Source organism: Mustela lutreola, chromosome 7, assembly GCF_030435805.1.
Source record: "Mustela lutreola isolate mMusLut2 chromosome 7, mMusLut2.pri, whole genome shotgun sequence".
Lineage (NCBI taxonomy): Eukaryota > Metazoa > Chordata > Mammalia > Carnivora > Mustelidae > Mustela > Mustela lutreola.
In genome coordinates this window covers 49299862-49313749 of record NC_081296.1, presented here as the reverse complement: position 1 = coordinate 49313749, position 13888 = coordinate 49299862, and the positions used below count along the sequence as shown (strand labels likewise).

At 34.4% G+C, this 13888-nt stretch overlaps 1 protein-coding gene across 4 annotated transcripts in view; it reads left to right on the top strand.

Annotated features, from left to right (window-relative positions):
* VPS13C (vacuolar protein sorting 13 homolog C) overlaps positions 1–13888 on the top strand; it is a 179826-nt gene that overhangs the window by 56642 nt on the left and 109296 nt on the right. For all 4 annotated transcript variants that reach the window (XR_009355410.1, XM_059180680.1, XM_059180679.1 and 1 more), the window contains 7 exons: positions 3732–3861; positions 4228–4322; positions 6771–6913; positions 7730–7922; positions 9138–9252; positions 10102–10238; positions 11740–11863. Coding sequence is in view for 3 of the 4 variants with exons in the window: in XM_059180680.1 (XP_059036663.1) it covers positions 3732–3861; positions 4228–4322; positions 6771–6913; positions 7730–7922; positions 9138–9252; positions 10102–10238; positions 11740–11863 (937 nt within the window). In the remaining variant the exon portion in view is untranslated. The remainder of the gene's footprint in view (positions 1–3731; positions 3862–4227; positions 4323–6770; positions 6914–7729; positions 7923–9137; positions 9253–10101; positions 10239–11739; positions 11864–13888) is intronic.

The following is a 13888-nucleotide window of genomic DNA, read 5'->3' as shown; positions in this document are numbered from 1 at the left end:
GGAAAGTTTTTCCCAGTATTTTTTATTTTGTTTTATTTTCTTCTTAGTTTGAAAATAAACTTCTTCACTGTTTGAAATTAGTATTTTTATTTTTTGTGCTTTCTAATTAATTCACTCTGTCTTTTCTCTTTATGAAGTCTTTTTAAATTTTTGAGTTTATTTTGAAATTCTTCAAAATCTGTGACATGCTAATCACAGCTTTACAAACATTTCAGTGCTAATAGTGGCTTTATCTTTTAAAATATTTTAAAAAATTTTTTTAGGAATTTAAATAGAGATTTAGGAGGGGGAAGGTGAATGTTACGTTGGTCACTACATTATCTTAATGTCTCTTATCGACATTACTTTTGAAATTTCTCTTGATTAATTCACTTTTCAAAATAAAAGTGTTCCCCTTAAAGTTTAAAAGTATATGTTATAGAATACTAAAAAGTAAAATTTTTATGTGTGATAAAAAAGATGGTAACAAAAAAATTTAGTGCCTGCTCTTTTAAAATCATTAGTTAGGGGCACCCTGGGTGGCTTAGTCAGTTAAATGTTGGATCTTGAACTCCGGGTTGTGAGTGCAAGCCCCAGGCTATACTCCATGTTGGGGGTGAAGCCTACTTAAAAAAAAAAAAAAAAAATTTTTTTTAGTTTTTAACATATTTTAAAAACCCTTTTAACTAAACTTAGAATTTTTTTTTAAAAGTAGACTCCACATCCAGCGTGGATCACTGTGTGAGGCTTGAACTCACAACCCTGAGATCAAGACCTGGGTTGATATCAAGATCCAACGCTTAACTGACTAAGCCACTGGTGTGCCCCAACATTTTTTGTTTTAAGTAATCTCTGTGCCCAATGTGGGGCTTAAACTCATGGCCCTGACATCAAGAGTCGCATGTTCTACCCATAGAGCCATCAGGCACCCCTGTTGAGTTAAAAGGTTTTTAATAAAATGTCAAATACTGTACAGCTGTTCCTGTATCTAGATTTACAGAGAACTGTTCACAAATCCATCTATTTATTAAGTCCAGTATGTAGGACAGGTTTAGGCTTGCAGGCTGAGGTTGCATTTTCTCTAAAAGAATTGTTGATAGATGTTTTAAAGCTTAAAAACCCAGATGGTATACATTTAATTGGGTGCCTTTGCTGAAACAGCTCAGTTTCATCTACTCCCTGCTTGATGATCTCTCCTGTTGTTGAGGAAACTCATGTGGTATCTCATTGGTTCTGAAACTTGCTGCATATTAGAATCTATAGGGAATTTGTTCAAAACCGATGCCTAGAGTTCACTTCCTCAGGTTTTTTGGTGGGGCTTGGGCATTGTTGTTTTTTGTTTCTGTTTTTTTTGAAGTTTCCTGATGATTCTTAAGTGCATCAAGGACTGAACACCACTGAGTTCTGTATTGATACACAGTAAATGATTGAGCTGATTTGTCATTCACTTTCAGTTCAGAAATTCAAACAGGGCCTGAATGTATGCGCTTATCTCTGGCTTGTGACAAAAATGTCACTTTTCCTCCATGCTTATTCTTTATGTTCTCAGGCACTACTCTAGTCTCTTCTTGAATTATCAATGGTGTAATAGTGCTCTTCCATTACTACTTTTATTTTGTAAAGGATGAGCCCTTTTCATAGGTTGCATGATTTCTTTGTCCTAAAGATTAATACCTGCTATCGAACTATGTAGCCTCTATTTAAATGATAGATAGATTTGAAATTTTTTAAGCCACTTTCAGGTTTTATTATTTCTTATTTTGTTTCTTATTTCAAGTGCTTCTTCTCAGTAACACTTAACCCTTACAACTTCTTTTGTTATGGACATGATGGGGTTAGTTCCACTCAAAAAATATCTCAAAGCAAAAGACAAACACAGTAAGCACTTGGATTAATGATATTGTACCTAAGTCTGACATGAATTCCAGATATTGGTGGCTAAGAATTGATTTGCTTTTGCTGAAGCTTTGTATTTGTGAACATTTTAAAGTAGAAAGTTTAGTAGCAGGAATGAAAATGGTAGCTAACATTTTCTTGGTCTGATTTCCTAGGTATTGTCAATTCTGAGGAAAGTACTATTTTCTTCAATTTATATTAGCAAATTAAGACATAGGTTAGACAAATTGTCTAAGTTCTACTTATCATGAAAAATACCAAAAAGAACACTAATCTTCTATACCAAGAGAATAAAGGAGCTAGATGTTATTTCATATAGAATATAAAGTAATCAGATATATATTTTTTACTTAATATATTTCTGACCAATGAAAATGGGTTGGTAATCTTGACAAAGATAGTTATGGCTGAGGTATAAATGATAAAACTTTGATAGTTTTGCTCACAGATGTAGACCTCTTCCCCATTTCTTTTTTTAAAAAGATTTTATTTATCTGACAGAGAGAGATCACAAGTAGACAGGCTGGTAGAGAGAGGGAGAAGCAGGCTCCCTGCTGAGCTGAGACCCCCCCTGGGGCTAGATCCCAGGACCCTGAGATCATGACCAGAGCAGAAAGCAGAGGCTTTAACCCACTGAGCTACCCAGGTGCCCCCTCATTTCTTTAATATCTAGTTGTTAAAGAGAACTTACCTGGGTGCTTGGGTGGCTCAGTCGCTTAAGTATTTGCCTTTGGCTCAGGTCATGAGCCCAGGGTCCTGAGATTGAGTCCTGTGTCTGGCTTCCTGCTCATCCTGTTTCTCCCTCTGCTCCCCAACCCCCACCCTGCTTACACGCTCTCTCTCAAATAAAATCTTTAAAAATAAATACAATAAAGAGAACTTACTTAACTTAGTTTAAACTTCTCTTTACTAATTCAGCTCTTTTTTTTCAATTTCCCTTTTGGAGTATTTTACCTTTTGTAATATGGGGAGACTTGCAATAGGCTACGAGTTCATTAACATTTTAAAATACTATAAATTTTAAGTGGGAAAATTATTAAAGTTTACTTATTCAAGAAATGAGAAGATAGAGTCTAAATAATTTATCCCCTTTATTCTATTCATCCTCTGTTTTCTGCTTTTTAGTTATCTATATTTTAGTATTTCAAGGATTTGCAGAAAATCAAGACAGAATTTATTGAAAAGAGAATGAAATGAGATTCAAGGACTATCTGTTTTTATTTATATTTGACCCTTTTCCCACGTCATAAGTAGCAAGCCAGCAATGTATATGAATTCTGAAATATAATTGTTTTAAATTAATTAATGCTTCTGAGGGTGGAAGCATCTTTTTAGAGAACTTTTTTTTGTTGTTGTTAGAGAGAGAGAGCGGGAGCACAGGCAGACAGACTGGCAGACAGAGGCAGAGGGAGAAGCAGGCTCTTGCCGAGCAAGGGGCCCGAAGTGAGACTAGATCCCAGGATGCTGGGATCATGACCTGAGCCAAAGGCAGCCACTTAACCAACTGAGCCACCCAGGCGTCCCTTTAGAGAATTTTTTATTTTATAAATCTGCAGTCTTAGTGGCTTGTTACCTTAAACATTTGGAAGATATTGCTCAAAAAAAATTCACTTGAAACTTTTAGTGTGTTTCTGTCAAAATGCAGCATCATCAACATTTTATCAATAGGTGTGGAAGGTAAATTAACAGTGTAACTATATTAACGAAATCATGTTGAACACCATTTCAGAAGGCTTTCTTGACTGTTTTTAACCTAATGTACGGTTAAACAAATTAACCATTGTTTTTACCCAGCTACACCTAAAAACAAAGAGGAAATTTACTCTTTAAATAAATTTAAAAATTTTTACTTTCAGGTGGTTCGATCTGGGCAAAAATTAAGGAAAAAGTCTACTGACACAGGCGAGAAACGTGGAGGCTGGTTTAGTGGGTTTTGGGGTAAGAAGGAGTCTAAGAAAAAAGATGAAGAATCTTTGATTCCTGAAAGTAAGTTCCAAATCAGATAATTTATTGTAACTGATAAGAAAGATATATATAAATTTATTTTATATTAGAAGTTTCACTTAATTTTTAACATACCTAGGGAGTTCTAAAGTCCTTATGTGAGACCAGAATTCTGTTAATGGTGTCTCTTTGCCTTTTCTTGATGTAAGCAAATAAATACATGATGTTTGTTTTAAATAGGCAAAGAAATATATTAGAAGAGATTACCTGGGTGCTTTTGCTTTTGCGTTTGTGCATTTGCTTGAGCAATGACTTTTCAGGCACTTGTTAGTTTCTTTGATGTTTTTTTAAATTTTATCTGTAAAATTGAAGCAATTGATTTCTTAAAGAACTGTACTTTCTTTGTAGCTATTGATGACATTATGACTCCAGAGGAAAAAGATAAGCTCTTCACTGCTATTGGTTATAGTGAGAGCACCCACAACTTAGCTTTACCCAAGCAGGTAATTATTTTTAGGTGGTTTTAGAGGTATTTTGTTTCATTTTACTGTATTATCTTGAATTGGATTAAATGAGTTAATGATTTTTACAAAAATTTGTCATTTGTTTCTTCTCACAAGAGTATGTAAGAAGAATTGGAGTAAATTCTTTTTTAAATGTTTGATAGAATTTACCAGTGACATTATCAGGTCCTGAGGTTTTCTTTGTCAGGAGGTTTCTGATTACTGACTCAATCTCCTTACTCATTATTGATCTGTTCAGATTTTCTGTTTCTTCATGATTCAGTCATGGTGAATTGAACATTTCTAGAAATTTCTCCATTAGGTTGTCTAATTTGTTGGTATATAGTTATTCATAGGAGACTTTTACTATGATCCTTTGTATTTCTGTGGTTATCAGTTGTGATAGCTCCTCTTTTACGTATAATTTTATTCATTTGTCTTTCTTCCTTGCTTAGTCTAGCTAAAGGTTTGTCAGTTTTATTTTTAAAGAGCCAACTCTTGGCTTTATTAATCTTTTCTATTTTTTTTAATTCTCTATTTCACCTCTAATTTTTATTATTTCCTTTCCTCTAACTTTGGGCTTTGGGATGCCTAGGAGGCTTTGTTGGTTAAGTGTCTACCTTCAGCTCAGGTCAGAATCCCAGGGTCCTGGGATGGAATGGAGCCCAGCATTTGGCTCCTTGTTCAGCAGGGAAACTGCTTCTCCCTCTGCCTACCATTCCCCCTGCTTGTGCTCTCTCTGACAAATAAATAAAATCTTTAACTTTGGGCTTAGTTTAATTCTTCTTTTTCTAGTTTCTTGAGGTGTAAACTAAATTGTTTATTTCATATCCTTCTTCTTGTTTTATGAATTTATCACTATAAACTTCCCTATTAGAAGGAAGATGCTTCTGCTCTATCTCATAAGTTTTGATGTATTGGGTTTCTTTTTTTTTATATCTCATGTTGATTTCTTATTTTCCTTTTGATCTATTCTTTGATACAGTGGTTGTTGAGGGGTGTGTTATTTAATTTCCACATATTAGTGAATTTTGTAGCTTTCCTCTTTTTTTTTTTTTTAAGATTTTATTTATTTATTTATTTGTCAGAGAGAGAGAGAGAGAGAGCACAAGCAGGCAGAGTGGCAGGCAGAGGCAGAGAGAGAATCAGGTTCCCCGCTGAGCAAGGAGCCTGATGCAGGACCTGATCCCAGGACACTGGGATCATGACCTGAGCCAAAGGCTGTGGCTTAACCAACTGAGCCACCCAGGTGTTATGTGACTTTCCTCTTAATAAGATCTTATTCCTTTGTGGTTGGGAAAGATACTTAATATAATTGACATCTTCTTGAATTTTTTTAAACTTGTTTCATTGCCCAATATATGCTCTATCCTAGGAAATGTTTCTGTGGTCTTGAGAAGAATGTTTATTCTGCTGCTGTTGAGTGGAATGTTTTGTGCATTTCTCTTAGGTCCTTTTGGCTTACAGTGTTTTAATCCATTGTTTCTTTATTGATTCTCTGTTAAGATGAGTTATCTGTTGTTGAGAATGGGTTACTGAAGTCCCCAACTATTGCCATTTATTTCTTTTTTTAGTTCTACTAGTATTTGCTTTATATATTTAGGTACTGTGATGTTGGGTGCATAAGTATTTACAAATCTTATGTTTTCTTGATGAAATATATTCATCATTATATAATAACCTTCTTATTTCTTTTGACAACATTTAAAGTTTATTTTCCTGTGATATGAATATAGCTACCCTTTTTGGGGAGAGTTACTTTTTGCTTGAAATATCTTTTTCCATTTCTTCACTTTTAGTCTATGTGTGTCCTTAAACCTAAAGTGAGTGTCTTTCTTGTAGGCAGCATATCATTGGCTCCTTTTTTTTTTTTTTTTTAAATCCCTTTTTTTTTTTTTTAATCTACTTCCTTTTAAAGTAATTATTTAGGTAAGGACCTACTGTTGCCATTTCATTAATTGTTTTCTGTTTTGTGAATCTTCCTCTCTTAGTGTGTGTCTTCCTTTGTGGTTTGATGAGAATCATCTCTCTGGTTCTCTGTCCTACCTCTTTTTGACCTATCAATTTTTTGGTCAGGATTTTTATTCTCAGTGTTTTTTTTTTAACCCTCCAAAGACATCAAGCAGATGTTCTCTATATTTTGTCCAGTTTTTGAGCCAGAGGATTGGTCTGAATTAGTTTGCTTTAGTGAAAGTTGGTGAATTGAGTATTTATGTGACAAAATATTTAGTGAAGTTTCATTTATTATCTCTAAAACTAGGAGAAAATGAATTTTGAATCCTTAAAGTTGTCCTTTTTGAACAATTTTGTAATTGTATTGAAATTTTTAATGTTCTTTTTGAGAATATTGTATTTAGATCACTTTATAATCCAACAAATTTAAATAAGAAATTATTAAAGAAAGTACTAATTAAACTATAACAATTTTCATTCATTTCCTTTGTTTAGTATGTTGCCCATATAATGACACTGAAGCTAGTAAGCACCTCTGTCACATTAAGAGAAAACAAAAATATTCCAGAAATATTGAAAATTCAGATAATTGGCCTGGGCACCCAAGTATCTCAGAGACCAGGAGCACAAGCACTTAAGTAAGTTTTAAAAAGCTTATTATTTCAGTTTTTGTTTCTAGATAAGACTTGGCCTCCAAATAACATTATTTAGCATTAAGCAACTGATTAATAATAATTCTTTACTTTATTTTCCTCTTGTGTTGGGCCTTTTTGTATCTGAATTTGTTTTGTAATGAAGCTGTATGAGGAGTTCATCATTTACTCTACCCTCTCTTCTTTCCTTCACAAATACTTCTTGGATACTGTTAAATTTATCAGTTTGATACTATGAAGGCTAGCACAGGAATATTTAGTTTCTGTTTTTAAGAAGTTTATGCTGGCTGTTAAGAGAGCATAGCCAGAAAGTTATAAGAACTATGTAACATATGAGAAAGCTCAGAAGTGAGAAGATGCTGTAAGGTGAAATGTTGATTGCCCCTTAGGCTCAGTCGCAGAGGAGAATGGGCTAGAAGAATTGGGACTTGGGGTAGGCAAGTAGAAAGGAGTAGAAGCAGGGATGAGGGTGTTTTCAGGTGACATGAAATAGAGAGATGAGTTCCTGAGTGAAGTTAGCGTACATTCATGTGACAGTGATCGGAAATCCTATAGTGTTTGGGTATTGGCCAAAGTGGACTTCTCATGTGGTTGAAGAGTTAAGAGCCAAAAACCAAAACAAAATCCCAGGTTGTATGGGTAATTAAATGTCAGGCCAAAGAGTTTGGACTTTACCTCAGGTAATGGGTATAGTACTGGCTCTCAAGGGAGTTTTTTTTAAAAGGAAAATTTATATTTTAACCCATTACATTACACAGCATCTTAATTATGTTACTTATTTATTTACTCACTGAATTGTAGGGTAGAAGCAAAATTAGAACATTGGTATATAACAGGCCTGAAACAGCAGGGCGTTGTACCATCACTTGTGGCTTCCATTGGCGATACTACCTCATCCTTGCTTAAAATCGAGTTTGAAACCAATCCAGAGAACAGCACTGCTGACCAGACTCTGATTGTTCAGTCTCAGCCTGTGGAGGTCATCTACGATGCTGTAAGTGCAAGGAGAAAGTCAATCTTTATTAAACCCATCTTATACTTCTGGTGTATGGTTTTCTTATTTTTCCTCTTTAACACTTAACATTTCTTTACTTAGCAACTAAATTTAGTAATACTTTTTTTCTTGTTTTAAAAGCAGTACATGTTTAACAGTTAATTTTGCTTTTTCATATGCTGCCATTTTTTTTTTCCTGCTCTATTTACCTATGCTTATGTTAAAGTTAAAAAAAAAAATCTAATATACTATTCAAAAAGTCTGTGTTGGAGCATTGGTTGGTGGCTGCTTTCAGCTCAGGTCATGATCCCAGGGTCCTGGGATTGAGCCCAGCCTCATGCTCCCTGCTCAGAGGAGATCCTGCCTCTCCCTCTCCCTTCGCCCCTCCCCTGCCTCCTTGCACATACGCACTCTCTCTCGCCCATCAAATAAATAAATAAAATCTTTTTTAAAAAGTCCGTTTATTGTACCAACTACTTCCAAATAGTCCTGTTCCAGTTCAGTTTTGTGTATTTTCCCTTTTCCCTAAATATCTGGACCAATTCAAATTGCTTTAGGAGTAATTAAAAGAACATATTGTTCATATGGAAAGAAAAGGATTGGCATTTAGATGTTATTGAAAATGTTAGCTCAAATTCTGTATCTGTGGTTCCATCTTTTATTCACATGCTCTTAACTCATCTCAGGCTAGCCATCAGGCTCACTAATCATTGCATCCCTCGTAAGTTTGCCCTACTCTGTTGTTGAGAACTGTGACTTTTTTTTTTCTTTCCAGTTTATAGTTTAAGTGTAGTCACAGTCAGTGTGAGGCATTATATAAAGATTCTAGGCTCATTATATTCTCTGATTTTTTAATGATTTAAATTGTAGTAAAATACATAAAATTTACCATCTTGGCAATTTTTAAGTGTATAGTTTAGTAGTAAGGTCTATTGCTATATCAACATGACACCTTAGAACATACAAAGTCACATTAATGACATGCACACATTTGTTGCCTCTCTAGTAAGCTTACCTGGGCTATTCCTTTTTTTTTTTTTTTTTTAGGTTTTTGTTCCTGTTTCCACCAGGGAGAGATGCAATAGGGCAAAGTAGTTTTGGAGGTTTCTCCTAAGTTTGGAGCCACAGTTGTTTAGAATTAAACCGAAACCTTTTAAAATTTGTAATATGGAAAGTACTGTGTATAGCTTGCTTATATTTTAAATTATTTTACAGAAAACCATCAATGCAGTGGTTGAATTCTTTCAGTCAAATAAAGGATTAGATCTTGAGCAAATAACATCAGCTACATTAATGAAGCTGGAAGAAATTAAAGAGAGAACAGCTACAGGTAAAGAATTTATCTGCATAAACATAAAGAAACTCATAATTTTATCTATTCTAATGAAAACATTGTATTTAAAATAGTATAGGTTGCTCTTTTCTTTTTTTTTTTTTTTAAATTCCATGAAGCTGCTTCATGAATTACCCAAGTCAAATATACCTGCTTGACTGAATGAGGAAGAGAATAATATGGGCACAAAGATGATTCTGTCTACAATTAAGAACCTATGCCTCAGGGACGCCTGGGTGGCTCAGTGGGTTAAGCCGCTGCCTTCAGCTCAGGTCATGATCTCAGGGTCCTGGGATCGAGTCCTGCATCAGGCTCTCTGCTCAGCAGGGAGCCTGCTTCCCTCTCTCTCTCTCTCTCTCTCTGCCTGCCTCTCTGTCTACTTGTAATCTCTCTCTGTCAAATAAATAAATAAAATCTTTAAAAAAAAAAAAAAGAACCTATACCTCAGAGTGAGCTTGAGAAGGAAACGTTCCTCCACCTCAGCTCTTAAGGAATGGTTCCTAATACTGTATACTGTGTGTAAATCTGGTTCTAAAGATTCATACTTTTATACAGAATGGTCTCTAAACTCAAGCCAAGTGCTTTTTGTGGTTGCTTAACTAAAAAATGATGAATTTTTCTCTCTCTGGATAAAATACTAGCTATGTTGGGTTTACTGTACAGTGTAATGATATGACTGTCCCCCATTGACCATACGCAGTTTCACCTTAGATGCTTAATTTTGAGACTCTAGTTTGTGAGAACTGCTCCTCCGTAATACTTTTCAAGTGATACTTGTATTCTCATTGTTAATAATATACTTAAATATTTCAACTTGACTGTCTAATCTTTTTCTATTTCTTTTAGGACTTACACACATTATTGAAACTCGGAAAGTCCTTGATTTAAGGATAAATCTGAAGCCTTCTTATCTAATACTTCCACAGACAGGTTTCCACCATGAAAAGTCAGATCTTCTCATTTTAGATTTTGGTACATTTCGGGTAAGTGTATATCCATTTCTTCCTGCCCATTTTTGCTCAGTTTGGAAGCTAGCTATATGAAAGTTTCCTGTTTTTCCCTCAGAGTTTACTTTAATTAAACTTAGACTTAATTCCTCTTAGTATTTTGTCAAGCCTAGCTTAGATTAAGTATTTTTTCTATATTTTATGGCTATTAAAAAAAAACAGGAAAAACCTCTAAAATTTTCTTTGGTGATAGATGATTTGATATTGAGGACTGGATTATTGCTCTGTTTTTCTAGTTGGAGAGATGTACTCCTAGTTTTCTTTCTTTCTTTTTTTCTAATTTAATTTTCTTTCAGTGTTCCAAAATTCATTGTTTATGCACCACACCCAGTGCTCCATGCAATATGTGCCCTCCTTAATACCCACCACCAGGCTCACCCAACTCCTCACTCCCCTCCCCTTCAAAACACTCAGTTTGTTTCTCAGAGTCCACAGTCTCTCATGGTTTGTCTCCCCTTCCAATTTCGCCCTAACTCACTTCTCCTCTCCATCTCCCAGTATCTTCCATGTTATTCCTTATGCTCCACAAGTAAGTGAAACCATATGATAATTGACTCTCTGCTTGACTTATTTCACTCAGCATAAATACTCCTAGTTTTCAAATACTCATAGATTTCCAGAGTTTAATTACACAGTGTTAATTATTAATTTACATATTTTGACAATAGGAAATGATACACATATTAATATATGTTTGTAATCCCACTGTCAGCAATTAAGTCGAGTAAGAGAACTCTCAGGCTTTCTGTGTTGAACACATTAGAAATCCAGGCATCTGAGAAAAAGTGAAGGTTTCAAAACATACAGTTTCAAATGGATCCTTGCTTCGTTTGAGAAGAGGAAAAAGGAAGTAGAGATTGAAGCTGAGTTCTAAGGCTCATTTATTCAGGTGATGTAATGAGAAGAAGCAACAAAACCTGTGATTACATGGTGAAGAGGTCAGGTGAAGAGGTTAGGGGTGCTGAGCCATGAGCGGCATTAACTGCTGAGAGCCAGGAAGAGTTGTATGTCTAGACAGGTTATTTGAGGTAGACAACTGTGTAACTGAACCTTTAATTAATGCAAATATGCTGAGCACCTAGTACCCAAACATATAAAAGATGTATATTGAAATATTATATTCCTAATAAAAGGCTTGCAAAAATTGTCAGAAAATTAAACAGAATGTGAACTGATTAAGGACAGTGTTTTCTTTTTAGTTAGGTTTTAAGAAAACACAACAAAAATATCAGTATATTTTTCTGTTAAGAAAATTGAAGTTTTGGGGCACCTGGGTGGCTCAGTCGTTAAGCATCTGCCTTCGGCTCAGGTCATGATCCCAGGGTCCTGGGATAGAGCCTTACCTTGACTCCCTCCTAAGCAGGAAGCCTGCTTCTACCTATCCCTCTTCCCCTGCCTGTGTTCCCTCTCTCACTGTGTCTCTCTCAAATAAATAAATAAAATCTTTTTTAAAAAATGAGGTTTCTGTCCATTTCAGCTTAACAGTAAAGATCAAGGTTTGCAGAAGACTAATAATTCATCTCTGGAAGAAATAATGGATAAAGCATATGACAAGTTTGATGTTGAAATAAAAAGTGTGCAGTTACTCTTTGCAAGATCAGGTAAGCAGTTGCTCAATTTTTAGGATCTTGAAATTATGTTGAGTAGCTTAGGTAAGTATATGCATATGTCTGCATGTATATCAACCCTGACAATATTTTGAACACATATCCTGTTGGTCACTTAAGAAAACGAAATTGGAGCCCATCAGTGCAAATCACTGCCACAGGTAGAAATAGAGATAAAAATATACCTATTCAGGGAGGCTGGGTGGCTCAGTGGGTTAATAAGCCTTTGCCTTCGGCTCAGGTCATGATCTCGAGGTCCTGGGATCGAGTCCCGCATCGGGCTCTCTGCTCAGCAGGGAGCCTACTTCTTTCTCTCTCTCAGCCTGCTTCTCTGCCTACTTGTGATCTCTGTCTGTCAAATAAATAAATAAAATCTTTAAAAATATATAGATATATAAATATTTAAAAATATACTATTCATCTGCAGGTACTTAGCACTGTTTGAATCTAGGTCCAGTCATTGCTTATTTTGTTGTGATATGACTAGGAAACTAACCAGAACGCAAAAATAGAAGTTGCCATTGGCTCAAGTTTTTCTGTCTTAGTGCTTTTGGGATGTCTCAGTGTTGTCTTTCCTTGCTGCTTTATTTGCAAATATTTTGACTATATTTGCCTAGTCATTATTTCAGTAGTATTACAACCTACTTTTGTAGATATCTGACAAGGATGGGTATAGTTTTAAAACCCTAAAAGTAGTTAATTATTTTCAAAAAGCTTTGGTGTTTTCTGTTGCTTAAGTAAAGAACACCGCTCTCCATACTTGTTTAGTTTCTAAATGCAATAATTATTTGCTAAGTATCCTTGAATATATCACTTTATGGTAGGTCATTGGAAGAAGGAACGTAACTCTGTGTACAGAGTGTATACTCTAATAGAATTGAAGAGCTATATTAAAATGTAAATACATAATGCTTTACTTAGTTTTTATATATTATGAGCCTATTAATTCCTTGAAGGGAAGAACTATTACACAGACCATTAAAACTGCCTTTTCTTTTGTATGTGTTTAATAATAATTGTTTGAGTTATAAGTGGTAAAAGATGTTCAGTGACTGCTATCAGTTGAGATCTGTGTAGGATTCTGTTAGAGAAAAGTGATTATTATACTTTTTTATCATAAAATCTTATTTGATAAAACTCATTTGTATTTTAGAAGTATGTACTATATTAGTGTAATTTGCCTGAGGAACCCCAGAAACCTCTTTTTCCCCCCTCTGTCATTTTCTATTTTTTTTTCCTTTTTTTACTCCAACCACCTACCTTGATCACTAATTCCAGAATCAGGGCAAGATGTTATATAAATATTTTCCAAATAAATATTTACAATTATTTTTATATTATAGTCTTTGACTCCTATCAGTCTTGTTTTATTTTATTTAGTTTATTTTTTATTTTTGTATCATTGTTTATTTCAATCTTTTGTCAGCCATTTTGATTGTTCGGTTCCCCCATCTCATATGCTTATAAACATACTTGTATATAAAACTGTTTCTTTCTCACTTATTTTTTCCTTTGTTTTTATTCCCCATAGTAGATTATACTATATTAATATTGTGAATCACTTCATAGCCTTTAGATACATAAGCCAGATTGATAGCCTAGACATGATAGACCTAGGATTAAGATAAAGAATGTCAAATGGAGTTAGAGTAAATATGTTATTAATAACCCTCATTTTTAGAGAATGAGTGAATTTTAATTTTTTTCTTTGATGTGGATTGTATAATTTATTATAGCAAATTATTTTAGTATTCATACAGCTGTAATGGTCAATTCAATAAGAATTATTTAGTAATTAAGTGGGGAAAATGCCCACTTATTAAGAACTGTTACGCTATTGCTTCTCCGTCTTTTGGCTAAGATCAAGTGTGAACTGTTACTGCTGACTACAAAACATTTTAAAATAGGCAGTTATATTATTAACATCAATCTCACTTTTCAAAATATAGGTCATTTAACTTATATGCTGAAAGAAGTAGAAATTGGTATTTATCTAATATGTTTGCTGTATTCTATTAA